Raw genomic sequence first — 14,869 nt, 5'->3', positions numbered from 1 at the left:
ATGAATAGAGAAAATGGGGATCAGATAAAGGAAAGGGAGGGGGTAGGAATAGGAAAGATAGTAGAATGAATCAAACACAACTTTACTCATATATGAATACACAACCAGTATAATTGCATATTATGTATGACCACAGATTGGGATCCTATTGGAATGGGTTGTACTTCATGTACATATGTCAAAATACACTCCACTATCAGGTAACTCTAAAAACAACAAATAAAATTTCAAAAAAGAAAATGGGGATCAGTATAGATTGCTTTATCAAACACATTGATTGGAAACATAAGGCAGAGGTGGATCTGCTGAAAGAGAAGAAGATAGGATTAGAACATTCTTCTTTAATAGCTGTCACTCAGAATTAACTTGTACAAAACCAGCTCCTTATCCTGCTTTATCTGCTATTTGTGTGTTTTCTTATCTCAGTCTGTGGTCTCACTTTTTGCCTGTTGCTCAAGCTGGAAACCTTGGAATCCTGTTTGTCTTCCCACTTGCCTTTCCTTTCCCCACAATTAAATGGTAACCAAGGACTTTTGATTTTATCTCAGTGATGGCTCTTTGATCATTACCTCTCCTGATCTCTGCCACATTCCTAGGCTGGAATTTCCTTTCTTCCCTGACATTGCAGTGCCCTCTCACTGGTCCTTAGTAATCCCTGTGTCTCATTCTCTCCTTCTTACTTTGTTCATTTTTCATACTGCCCCTTTTATATCTAAAATATGGTTTCCATCACGTCTCTCCACTTCTTAAAATCTTAGTTGCCTTCCCACTGCCCTCTGTATTTAGCATACTAATTCATTAAATGAGTAATTATTATGTGTCGGGTGTTGTGTACTAGGCACTATGGGTATAGTGGTGAACAAGATAGACTTGGGCCCTGCTGCCACTTAGCTTAATGGAATATAAGGCATTTTACAGTTTGGGTTTCAGCTTATCTTTCTAAGATCATCTCCAAGTTCTACTGTTTTCCAGCCATTTTTGGGCTACTTCCTTTTCCATGGACAAAAATTCATAGTATGAAATCATTGTGACTGCATATGCTTTTTCCTATTCAGAATGCTTTTCTTCTATTTGTCATATTTCTTATGGTAGACTAAAGTCAGGTGATATTTATTATCTTTTAATTAGCCAATGGCTGTTGGTTAATTAGTAAAACATTTGTTCAGGTTTGAATTTGAAGAAGTACTTTGCAGTTAATATCAACCTACATAACTGTTCCTGCTTCCTCTTGCTATAAGAAAGAAGTTTTTGGTACTTACTTTTTGTAGAGAATGAGATCTATGTGGAGTTGAAATTTAATTCAGGTAGTTCTGTTCTGTGCCTCTCTGGTGAATAAGAATGTGTGGAATAGAGATGAAAAGCATAAGTAAGCATTTGAATGCTTTGGAAAAACCCATTAATGCCTATCTGACTTGTTTCATAGAATATTTTGAATTTTGAATGTGTTGTTCTTTCTTCCAATTTAGACTGATGATGAAGATGAGTCTTTTGTTCTTGAGGATCCTACATTGCTAAACATTGATACTATTGATTCTCATTCCTATGATACTTCATCTGTGGCAAGCTCAGATAGTGGTGACAGGACCAACTTAAAAAGGTAAATATTCATGTAAAATCACACTTACGAATGATTGAAATATTTGGTCATTTAAAATGTCAATTTCTGGGCTGGGGATGTGGTTCAAGCGGTAGCTCGCTCGCCTGGCATGGGTGCGGCCCGGGTTCAATCCTCAGCACCACATACAAACAAAGATGTTATGCCCACCGAAAAACTAAAAAATAGATATTAAAAAATTCTCTCTCTCTCTTTCTCTCTCTCTCTCTCTCTAAAGTAAAATAAAATAAAATGTCAATTTCTTTTTATAGTTTAGCATGGTCTGTTGAAGCCCTGTATGGGAAGTAGAGGGTCCATCTGTATGGGAATAATATGCTTATTAGATCCTAAAGTTTTGGTGCTGTTGAGGGGGAAGACAAAAAAGTGGGTGCTATGACATGTTATTTGAACCTTTAATAAAAAGCCTTATTAATAGCCAGAGACTCCCAGCAAAAGTAGAGCTCTTGAAAAGAGTACAAATGAAACATGGCACAGTATTTGTATTGGAAACAGAGCTTGGTCTACCTTGTCTCCCTTCTGATTCCTATACTCGACTGCTGCCCTCACTCTCTAAGGGCAGCTTTTAGCATTCTTCATTTCCTTGGAACGGGTTCAGAGAAGAATCAGAAAGATGATTAAAGATTTGGGGAAAAGATTTCTAACTCTAAATAATTTCATTTTTGGCTGCTTTTCACCTTGCAAATTCTTGGAGAAAACATGAAAAGGAAAGAGAAGTGGAAATGCATAATATAAATACTTTATTGAATTCATGTGTAACTTTAATGTTGATAAAATTAGCTGTGTATTTCTTCTCCTTCTCTTAAATTTGCCCTGTCTCAGTCCTATCTTCTTTAGGTTGTTGTTTCTTATGGGGTAGGGACCATTGCTGGATATGTTCACCTGTTCATCACTCTGTACTATAAATAAACAAGTGTTTTTGATGATTTATTACCTGCTTAAATGATGTCATCTTGTTGCTGTGCAATAAATTTAGAAGCTATTGTGTGACGCCATTGTGGACTCTGCTTACTATTCTGAGCTCATCTCTGAGCTCTCCCTCTTCAGCCACCTGGTCCATGCTTGTTTGTACTTAGTGTTCCCAGGCATACTTTACACCTTTACATCTGCACATTTCTGCTTGTGCTTTTTTGCCCAACAGACTCACAGTCATTCAACAAGGCTAAAAGAGATGTTTTCTCTTTTCTACAGCTATCCCTCACATCCCCCAAATAAACAGATTAAACTCTTCTTCATTTGCATTTCCTACTACTGTATTCGAATTTCTTGTCCATTTCATCCTGTAAGAGTTACTTGTCAGTTCCTCTGGCTAGGTTGAGGTCTTTGATGGTAGGAACTGTGGCTTCCTTATTTTTGTATTCCCAGAGCATACTTTTAGTCATACAGAGTAGATACTCTATAATGTCTGGTAAATCACTTTTTGTATGATGATTAGTGGCTGTAAGTGAAAGGTGCCATTAGCAGGAGCAACAGTGTGTAATAAGTGAGGAATTGAGAAGGTGATTGGTTGAAGAATGGGAATAGTGATCATGGACAGAAGAGCAATAAAGGAGAGAAGGTGTAGGAAGGCAAGTGGAGGTAATAATGACATACAGAACAGGAGTGATCTGTAGGCAACCCTCTAGAGAACAGTAGGTGACTCATATTTGCCATAGTAGTTATGGAGGGCAAGGAGTGGTTTCAGTCAATGAAAAAGGAATGTTGATTTTATTCATTTTCCTGTTTGTGTTTTACTGAGGTTCACGGTGGGTTTAGTATCCATTGTGATGTGAGACTGTTAGATTCTTTTTACCTCTTTAAAACAGAGCTAACAAATTATAGTGGTATTTTCTGCTTTTGTTATTTTTATGTTTTTTTTTTCTTTCAAAGCATTGGGACCTTGCCTTTTCAACTCATACTTCTGTTCTTTCTTAAACATTTTTTTTTAAAGGAAAAAGAAATTACCTGATTCTTTTTCACTCCATGGATCAGTTATGCGACATTCACTTCTGAAGGGAATTTCTGCCCAGATAGTGTCTGCAGCTGTAAGTATTTTGTTCTTTTCCCCAGCTTTATAACCTGGAATAGCATAATGAAGTAGGAATGAGCATAAAATAAAGCACAGCTCTTCTCTTGGCCTGAGGCTTAAGAAAAATAGAATCTGGCTTTCATGGCTTTTGTGTGATTATTTTTGACTCCTAAGATATGACTACACATTTTGACAAAGAAATTAGTACAGCCATGAAAATAAAGGTCTGCTCAGAGTAGTAGGTATACCCAAATGAAATATGGCCTCAAGCCTAAAAGAAACACTATCTGCCTTTTCTTTATATTCTTTTCTGGTTAGTTGCCATTTTGTGTGTTTGGTTGAAATAGAGTTTTTAGTCTTTTCATATGGAGAAGTGATTGATCAGAATCTTTTTTTAAAAATATTTTTTTAGTTGTAGATGGATAGAATATCTTTATTTATTTATTTTTATGTGGTGCTGAGGATTGAACCCAGTGCCTTACACATGCAAAGCAAGCACTCTGCCACTGAGCTACAGCCCCATCCCTGATCAGAATCTTTTACAAAATTTTTTTATTTGAATTCACAAATCTTTTCATGTACTTATATCATTTATTCTTACAACTTGGAGAGCAGGTAACCTATGTCCTATTTTAAAAATGAGAAGATAGGCTTAGAAAGGTGATATTAACTTGTCTTACATCATTCCATTAGGATGTAGCAGAATGATTACTCAAAAATTGGTGTTTCTGGCTCCAAGTTTAGGGCCTCTTATTGTGGAAAGGAAGTGGCATTGGTGAATGTGGCCATTGTATAATGACTAGAACAGAATATCTGGCCTTTTTCTTTTCTAGTGGTGCTGGGGATTGAACCCAAGGCCTTGTGCATGCAAGGCAAGCACTCTACCAACTGAATTATATCTCCAGTCCCTATCTGGCCTTTTTTGAGAGTGCCAGATTAATGTAAAAAATATTTAATAGCCTATCAAGACAGTAGATATTGATAAAACTTTCCTTTGACCTCAAAGCTCATACTTTTAAGTAATCTTTCAATTCTAGTTTTCTGAATTCAGTGTATATATAATAGTAATACTCATAATGACAGATTCATAACCCAGGAACTTTGATGTGGCTTTATGTTCTTTTCATGGAGTTTAATTGGTATTTTACATATTCAGTTTGGATGAGAAATAAAGGTTTTGAGGGCTGGCTGTAAGGTCAGTGGTAGAGCACATGCCTAACATGCATGAATTCCTGGTTCTATCCCTGCACTGGAAAAGAATAAATAAAATAAATAAAAAAATACAGGTTTTGATCTTTCAAGAGGGTAAGGGGTTATTACAAGAGTGGCATTATGACTCCAAAATTCTGTACAATTTTCAGGTTTATCAGAGAAAGTTCTTAGTGCAGACTCCAAAAAAAAAAAAAAAAAAAAAAGGTGTTCACTCTGGGCAACTGGTGTATCCTGACCCAGTTTCTAAATCATGAGGTCAGTTTAGAGAGATGGTCAAGCAATGGAGGAAAGCTGGGGGATTGTCCTCCTTTTTTAGGTGGAGAGTAACTCATATTTGCCAGAATAGGAACCACCTGTTGAGGATTACATTTCCATGACGTTTTCTGAATTTAATCCTTATGTAGGTGATGAAATTCATTCCTTTCAAAATCAAGATGAACCAGAACAGTCATTTGACCCACCTGTGCAGTTTTAAAAATATTTTGAATAATGGAGACTGAACTAAAACTCAGACACTGAGCAATGATTAGATAAATCTGTTATTTAAAAGGGTTTCTCCTCCCTCTTAAAGAGGAGGGGGAAATTCTAATAAATCCCAGAGTGTTTGCATTCTGTTCTTATTTCATTGCTATGGCTGAGCTCCTTTGGTATGTTAAAATGAAAACTGCTTTTCCTTTGACAGTCATCATATGGTGCCTTCCTAATTTTGGATTACCAGCTCAATTTAAATTGCATGCTTTTCTGTGATGGTTGGTTTATTAACATGTAAAGCTAGTTATATTTTTGGGTATTTTTCCTGAAGAGTTGTTCAGTAGTGCCTTCAGCATGATGGTTAGTGATGTTATCAGGCTGCTTTGAGTCTTGACTGTCATGGCTTTGGAGTTTAAGCATGAAAAACATTTAAGAGAGATGAAATTTTTGGAGTTGTGAACCTCATTCTTTAATTTTGGGATCCTTCTCAAAGTGATGTGACATGTCTATACTTAAAATTAATTCAGAGTAACCTTTTTTTTAATGTATATATATTTTTTAGTTGTAGATGGACACAATACCTTTCCTTATTTATATGTGGTACTGAGGATCTAACCCAGTGCCTCATATGCGCAAGTCTTCACTCTGTCACTGAGCTACAACCCCAGCCCCTCAAAGTAACCTTTTAAGGTTTTTTAAAATCATTTTGATGATTAATCTTAAGATACTGTAGATATCTCAGTGTAGTGTATTTTTATAAATATGTCCAGTACATAAGAATCTCCTGAGGTGCTTTTTAAAATGAGGATTCCTGGGTATCACTTTAGATCTACTGAATTGTAATCTAGCAGCGTAGTATATGGTTCTGCATTTTAACAGGCATCCCAGGTGATTGTATTGCAGGTCTGGCTTTTGAGAACCACTACTCTAAGATATTGCAGCACCAGTACTAAAATTCTGTAATCTCTAAAATACTTCCCACATCTGTGCTTTTTAGCTTTTGAAGTCAGATGACTTCTGATTTCATTATTCAGGTTCCATTTTGAATAATAGCTTATGCTTTTCATCTGCTGTCTCTTCTTTTTCTGTGTCTCAGGCACAAATCAACCATATATTAAATTTTTATTGCATATTTTTAATTGTAAGTCATTATGCTTTACACCCCCACACCCATCATACACCTACCTGGTATATGTTTCTCTCCAGAACACTGAATCCAGCAACATTGGTGATTGTTATTTCTCATGTTTCCATGCACTGAAGTTTCTTAGGTTATTTCCTGGGAAGTTCTTCAAAATTAGGTAATTGATTCTGCCTTCTGAGATATTATAGTAACTAATTGACCATATTGACAGGGTCAGACAAAACAGTTGTTGAAATGATGTAAAGAGCCTGCCTTGGAGGCTGAGTTTGAGACGTAGTTCTAACCCTTACTGAGGAGCCTTGGGAAAGACAGTTAAGCTCTTTGAAACTTATTCTCTTAATTTAGAATATCACAAAAATACTGACTCTTCTATCTCTCCAAATTTGAGAAACAGTGCAAATGTTTGTGAAATCCACTTGCTACTACGGTGCTGTAGCATTGCAGGCTGTTACTATTCAAAACTAAGTATCAAATAAATACTCTTTTATTTATATCATTCTTTACATTAATTCTCAGGACAACTGAGATAAATAAGGTAGTATTTAGTATTTCTTTGAACAGTAGAAGTCAACAAAACCCAGAAAAGTTAGGGGACTTTTCCACAGTCAGAATTAGTGGTAAGGAACTGAACTAGCCTTTAAGTGTTCTACCTTTTTATGCTTAAGAACTGAATGTACACTGCTGGGATTTTACTTAAGGGTTAGTAGGTAATCTGCTGGGTAGGAAACCCCTACTTCAAAGTAGAATGTCTTGAGCACGTTTTCTTTTTGCTGCTGTTATTTAAATTTTTTTTTTTTCAGTACTAGGGATTGATCCCAGGGTTGGTTTACCATGGAGCCATATCCCCAGCCCTGCCCCTCACCCACCCTTGCTAAATAGGGTCTTGCTAAGTTGCTAGTACTGACCTTGAACTTGAGATCCTTCTGCCCTAGCTTCCTGAGTTCCTGTGATCACAGAAGTGTGCCACCAACTCTGGCTTCCCTTTTCTTCAGTCTTCATAGACTCCTATCATTTTGGCTCCTTAGTACTTATAGTTTTTACATTATAGAAACAGAACCTCTTTCCTGTCTTTTTCCTTTCCATTTATAATCAGTACCCTTCCTGAAGCATCTGTTACAGTTAGTAAAATAAGATAATCCACTCTCGTGCTCTTCTGATTTTGTTGATAAAATATAGCTTTTGTCATTTCTCTTAACTGAGGGTAAAAATAAAGATTCTACCTTTTGTCTGAATTAATTTGGATTAAAGTATATGTAAAGAGGGAGCCTTATACTTTTTTCTAGATTAAGAAGAGAATATCTTTTCAAATACTATTTTTTTTTTAAATTTTATTTAGGACAAAGTAGATGCTGGCTTGCCTACAGCAATTGTAAGTATACTTTAAACCTTTTAAAGTAAACTTTTTATTAGATTGGGGTTTCTTGATTTATAATGCTCAAAGTTTTTACATAAAATATTATATGATAATAAATTCCTAAGTCATTTACTCCCAGTAATCAGGTTTAAAATTTGTCCATGTTGAATGTTTTATTTTTTTCTAATTGTTACTTTTGTTATTTAAAAACAATAACAAAAAGTTATTTTTTTTTGCAGTACTAGGGATTGAACCCAGGGGAGCTTTACCGTGGAGCACCCCTGTTTGTTTGAGAAACAGATAATGGAACAATGATTAGCCTTTTCCAGTTTTATTTGTATGTAGTATAACCCTACTTTTCTGTGATCTGGCCTGTTGTGATTTGTTAGAAAACAGCATTCAGTGAACTCACTTTGTGGTAAATAGTACATTTAACAGCTTTGGACTCCAGTGCCAAGTCTACCAAATAGTAAATCTGTGGGGGTCATTGTGGAGAATGGGGGATGTTGAAAGCACACTAATGTGCTCTTTTCTTAGTCCTGTGGCTGGCTGGTTTGATTGTGTGTGTGTCTGTGTGTGTGTGTGTGTGTATATGTGTGTGTGTGTGTTAGTTATTGGGGATTGAACCCAGGACTTCATGCTTGCTAAATAAGTGCTCTACCACTGAGCTACATCCCCAGCACTCCTCTGACTTTCTCATTAGTCAGTTGCTTGGTGAGGAAATGGGCTTAGATTTGAACATTTCTGGTGCCCTTTGGCTCCTGTGGATAAAGTAGACAAAAGTGCTCTCATCCCTTCCCCACACTTTATAAGAGGCTCTTGCTTGAGTTGAATAAGTGCTTCTTTCTTTGTCTGGATCCTGATATTTTTTGACTCTTTTTAAAAAGTGGGTTTAAAGATAGCTAAGTGGCATGTTGTTGCCTATAATATTGAACAAATGAAATTTTGATAGTGTTTCCCTTAGAGTAAATTTAGAAGTATTCTCAGAAATAAAATGTCCTGAGATTCATTTTCCGTTCTGCCTCCTAAATGAAATTCTTGTTATTTATAATAGTTGGTATATCATCTGGTGCCTAGAGGAAGGCAGGCCAACAAATTCAACTCTGATTATTTCAAGATCTTTGATGTAATATTTTTAAAATGTAATCTTCCTTTTGTTTTCAGGCAGTGTCCAGTTTGATAGCCGTGGGTACATCTCATGGATTGGCTTTAATATTTGGTAAACTTTCTAAGTACTTTTTTACTTTTAAATATTAAGAATCCTTTAGAGTTTTATGTTCCTTAATCACATAGTCATAGTGGATTTCATTTTCATGAACAAAACCAGAAAAACATAAAATTAGCAGTCAATATTTTTATAGTTAAAAATTGCTGAGTGTAGTGGTTCATGCCTGTAATCCTTGCTACTTAGGAGCCTGAGGCAGGAGGATAGCTGGTTCAAGGCCATCCTGGCCATTACAGCAAGACTTTCATCTCAAAAAATATGTACATATATTTATAGTTAAAAATTACTTGATTCACAGCTTCATTTTGCTACCCATTGCAAGTTTTTTTCTTTATGAATTTATAAGCTATCTTTTTTATTTTATTTTATTTTTTTTACTTCCTATAGACTTAGACAAAAAAGAATAAAGTTGCAAGGAACTTTGCCTTGCCATCTTGTCTATCTCCAGTTGATGGTGGTGGCGGTGATTTTTTTATTCTAAATCATATTCCAGTTATGGGTGTTTTAAAAGACTTTTAGGGAAAGGAATTCCCCAGGATTTCCCATTTTCTGTTACTCACTGACAATAAATTTGGTTTTATTTCCTTTATAAATCCCTCTAAACTGAATTATTTTTTTTGCCCATAATTACATTGTTGATTGAGAAGAGAATATGGGTAGTTTTATTTTTATAGAAGTTAGTTGTATTTTAAAATTTTTTCTATTTGAGACTTAAATCAGTTTTATTAGTTCTTTTTTTTCCTATTTAGAAGCCATTAGATAATATTTTTCTGGCCTTTTTCACTAATCTTTTCTAGATTCTAGAGTTCTTTTGCTTCTCTTAAATGGAAAACCCAATGATACTGAATTTAATAAGGAACATTTGATAAGGATTACTTTATAGAACTGTAATTTGATCTCTGTGGAGCCTTGCATCTTTGTATGAATGACACTAGTTATTTTCTGTTGTCTTTGAACAATTCGACTTTCTACTTATTATGCCAAAAACTTTATTTAATATGTAATTGTAACCTATTCTTTTTAATGATGATTGATTTAAATAACAGTTTTATTGCTTGGGGATCAGAAGGATAGAAACAAAAATGTAATTTCCTTGAAAGGATTTGAGAGTTAATTCTTTAAATAATACTTTTTTTCTTACTACATAGTTGATATATATGCAGAGGGGAAAATTTAGAAAATACAGATGAGCAAAAATTGAAGATACAAAATACCAACTATTTCTATTCTTCAGAAATAGTTGCTAACATTTCTGTATAATCTTCTAGTCTTTTCTTTATACGTGTGTGTGTGTGTGTGTGTGTGTGTATACATCCCCAAATGGAATCATGTTATTATCTACTTTTTGGTATAGAGGACATCTTTCCATGCAATTATATATTAATTTCATATATGGTTGTTTATATGTTTATGTATGTATATATACATATATACATACATAAGTGTGTGTATATATATATATATATATATATATATATATATATATATATATATAACATGATTCTAAATGGGTATATTGTATTTTTTGAATGGATGTATCAAAATGTACTTACTTAGCCTTCTTCTTTCATAAGACATTTGGTTGTTTCTAAACAAACAGTGCTATGACAAACATCTTTATTTCTGCATTTTTGTGCTATGATCACTTCCTTAGGTCAAATTCCTAACAGTTGAATTGCTTGAGCCAGGACATGAGCATTAGTGTCTTGTGATAAGTATTATCCAACTGCCTTTTGGAAAAGGTTTTCCAGTGTGGTTTTGTATCAGGTATAAGAATTTTTTTTTTTTCTGTGAGGGTATAGTTGATATTAGATCAATATACTTTTGGGAAAGAATCTCACAGGGTCTTGTAGTTCAGTCTTCTTATTTTTCATTTAAGGTAATTGAGGACCAGAGAGGTTAAGTGAGAAGCACAGAGCCAAATTCAGAATCAGATAACACAAAATCCTAGCTCAGTGCATTTCCCATTATTTCAAGCAGTCATCTTGTTTTGAGAGGAAGAGGAGGCAAATTCTAAGATATGAAGAGAAAAATACAAAAAACTAAGGTGCTTGAGGATAGAATATAATTTATATATTTATCTATCAGCAGAATGGATGTTGATTTCTTTGTTTTCACTTACAAATACTCATTTTTTTCTCAACTCGGTGTGCTTTTTAACATCCCTTCTTTATCAAGAGTTTGTACAGATATGTGACTGCTTATAATCAAACCCATGTGGAGCTTACTGCAAACAAATTAAAATGAATACTTTAAAAACTAACAGAGGAGAAGAATACATTATCTTTTGATACTGTCTCCTTCATTTCCTTGGGCCTGCTTCCTGTTTTTTTTAGATCCCCAGCAGCTTTCTTATAAATATGATGAAATAGTGATGTTTTATTACAGTCTCATAGGAAAGTGTGCCAAAGAGAACATTTTGAGAAGGAGTCATAGTATAGTATTCTGGTTTGAGCTTTGGGTTTTAATAGTATATTTAATAAATTTTACTTATTATTGTTTGTAGGAAGCAGATGTTTGGACTATGCTTTTAACAAATGGATTAAAATATGCTTGAAAGCCCAGGAACAAATAGCAGACACTATGAAGTGTCTAGACGAGAGATCTGGGTTAGAGCTGATCTTTTAAAAATATCTTTGTTGATCATAGAAGTAAGTAGAGCAGGAAGAACTATCTTTGTTCAAGTACCATTAGAGCTTCTTTGAAATAGAGGCCTGATTCATTAAAATAGTAATTGTTATAGTTTCTTAAACTTTATATGTTGTGTGTATTCTTATGGAATTATAATAGATATATAGCATTTTTTGTGTATCTTGGTTCTTAATTTAATGAAGATGTTTTCTTATCACAAGATCCTTTCTTTTCCATTCTTTTGATTGTTAGTGTACTTTAGTAGATTATCTTTTTGAAATTGTTTTCATTTCTAACTAAAATATAGGTTTACTTATTACTTACTTAGTATTTACTTATTACTCTGCTATAAGTTGAATATTATGCATTTTCTCTTTTCCCAGAACCAGTACCTGAATATAATCATAAATGAAAGAGACATCATTTAATCACATTTAATATCATTCTCACAGTTAACTAAAGGTTGTCACACCTTAAAAATTTACTTGCATTTTCTCTGACCTTTTGAACTGATTTCTTTTTTTCTCTCTTTTGGTCTTTTCTTCATGGATTCAAAAGGAAAAGGTATAGTAAATTTGGTTTGCATGAGTGGTTCTTTTGACCTTTCAATGCTGAAGGAGAATACTATCAATTAGAGTTGATGCCCTCTTCTGGATAAAAAATAAATAGCTAATTGAAAAATTGATTAAAGCCAGGAATTGTGAAAAACTATAAACGCATGTGTACCTTCAGTGATTTATTTTAACTGAAAATATGTTTCCATTTTTTTTCTAATCTTTTGATATAGTCCAAAGCATTTTCTTTGAGTTTGTATCTGCCAGTGGAGGTCTGCAGCACCTTTTTTGTCATAAACTTCATCAGTAATGGGTCATGTAAAGTTGAGACTCCTGTGAATCAATCTATGAGTACAAAATTCTGCATTATAACAAAACTTTTCTTCATCTTTTACTGTTACCTGTCAAAACCCTATTTCATAAAAGTGTTGTAAAGCAACTTAACCTTTACCAAGTTTTCCTGAAACATTCACTTAATGTTCATAGAAAAAATATTCTTTATTTTTCACTGTATTCCATCAGTTTATGTTCTGTTTGTTTTAAAATATATATTGTTACAATGACATGAGCAGGTATGGGAAGGAACACAACCAACTCTTACTAAGTGTTGGCATTCTGGAAGGTAGCTGGTTAGCCATGGAGATTCGGTGAGTGTGCCCTGGTCTTCAGTCAGTAAGCTTTATGAGAAGTTTAATTCTGTGAGTTGATCAGATTGAGGTCAGGTAAAAATGACCTTCTATTATTTTAGAACAATTAGTGAAAAATGTTTCCAATAAGATCTCTTTTCTTTTCCTTTGGCTATAATGAGTATTTAGTATGAATAAAGGATAAGAAAAAAGTAGTATTGAAGAATGATGAACACTGGCAAATTAGAGTTCTACACACACATTAAACTTGCTCCCTTCTAAGATGTAGGAATTTCCTTTTTTGTCTTTGGAACTAATTAAAACAAATAACGAGTGAAGAAATAGAGGGTTGGGTTAATTTTGGTATATGAAAAGAGTTATAAATTTTTGAAGTATGTTCAAATTTAGATTTTTAGGGTTGTTATAAACTTTTAGTTTTTGTGACTTTGTTGTTTAGCACATTACACTTGAGCTCAGAATGTGCTGAAATCTACTTTGAGAAAATTATCTTTTTAACGGTATATAGGTACAGTATCCCTTATCCAAAATACTTGGGATCAGAAGTGTTTCAAATTTTAGAGTTTTTTTGATTTTGAAATATTTACATAGACTTTACAGGTTAAGCTTTCCTAATTCAAAATCCAAAATGCTTGAGAATCCGATTTTCTGAGTGTCAATATAAATGCTGAAAAAGTTTTGGATTTTGGATCATTTTAGATTTTGGATTTTTAGATTAAGTATGCCCAACTTGTACTACAAGAACATAGGTATAATTCATTGCAGTGTCAAATAGATGTGCTTTTTATGATATCTGGATTTTAAGTTCTGATAATTAATTAATAAGCTATATTATCATCATTAATAATTCCTTGAATTTGTACTGTTTGATACTTTTCAAAATTTTCATAGGATTTTGGCATTTACCTCTATTTGAACTCTGAAGTTTGAGGGGAAATTGATAGTCTCATTTCATATTTCTTGCCGGGGTCACCTACTTCATAAGGATCCTCTCCAATTTTTAAATACTAATTGACAACATTAGACAGATATAATTTTATGTGACTTTTGCAAATGAATTTAGATCTACTATTAATTTAATATCTCCTCCCCAACAGTAGACAGAGGAGGCTCCAGAGTGTTGGGGGGAAGAGAACTTTTCCTTTTAAGTTGATGAGATCAGAGCAACCTGGCCGAGCTCTCACTTTCCCTTTCTTGCTTCTGTCCAGGTCTTTTTGTTCTTTCTATGTAACTATAAAATTTAAGTGTTTTGAAAGGTTTTATGTTTATTTTAGCCAAACACTTTCCCCCAGAGTTATCTTAAATTACAGAAGGTTTAGTTACTCTTCTAAGAGAACCTGCTGTCTTCTATCCATAGACATTCTACCTTTAATAAGGTAGCCTAAATTATATAATAGCAAGTTGGTTAACATGACACCATAAAGATAGAATGTATAAAGATAGAATAAGAATTGATAAGTGTTTTTGTAAAGAATTGATAAGTGTTTTTGTAGAGTTAGATTACATTTTGTACACAGTCCATTGCCTGCCTACTATCACTTGCTGTTTTTGAAAAGTATATAGATGTTATTGATAAATTAGTTTGTAATAGAACCCTAGTAATATTTGAGGAACATTAAATTGGTCCCTTTGTGCATTATTTAACTTTACTAATTTATTCCTCTTGGCAACACAATGAGGTAAGGGTATTTTTTCTACATAATATAGATGAAGATAGATTAAGTGAAATTAAGTAACATTCCTAAAACTGCCCAGACATAGTTGAAATGCCTGTAGCTATCTAGGAGTAGGGGTGGGGTTAAAATCCAGGTATCTCAATTCATATTGTAAAAGTAAAAAAAAAAAAAAAAAAGTAAGAACATTTTCATTGACACAGACCTGTAAGCTGTAAATTTAATACATTTTTCAGGAGTGACCAAGGCTGGTAATTTTGTTTCCTCTCTTGGTTAGATTGGAGTATGGGAACTACAATCAGGAAAGCACAGAGATGTGTAGGGTTTTAATCTAAACGTTA

General features: G+C 33.8%; 1 protein-coding gene across 1 annotated transcript in view; it reads left to right on the top strand.

Moving 5' to 3' along the window:
- Positions 1-14,869, top strand: part of Vps8 (VPS8 subunit of CORVET complex) — a 253,801-nt gene that overhangs the window by 18,438 nt on the left and 220,494 nt on the right. Inside the window, exons 4-7 of the mRNA XM_077795024.1 lie at positions 1,467-1,597; positions 3,543-3,636; positions 7,784-7,816; positions 8,966-9,020. Coding sequence (XP_077651150.1) covers positions 1,467-1,597; positions 3,543-3,636; positions 7,784-7,816; positions 8,966-9,020 — 313 coding nt within the window. The remainder of the gene's footprint in view (positions 1-1,466; positions 1,598-3,542; positions 3,637-7,783; positions 7,817-8,965; positions 9,021-14,869) is intronic.

Source organism: Urocitellus parryii, chromosome 2, assembly GCF_045843805.1.
Source record: "Urocitellus parryii isolate mUroPar1 chromosome 2, mUroPar1.hap1, whole genome shotgun sequence".
NCBI lineage: Eukaryota > Metazoa > Chordata > Mammalia > Rodentia > Sciuridae > Urocitellus > Urocitellus parryii.
The sequence above is the reverse complement of the archived record's forward strand: the minus strand, read 5'-3'. Positions and strand labels throughout refer to the sequence as shown.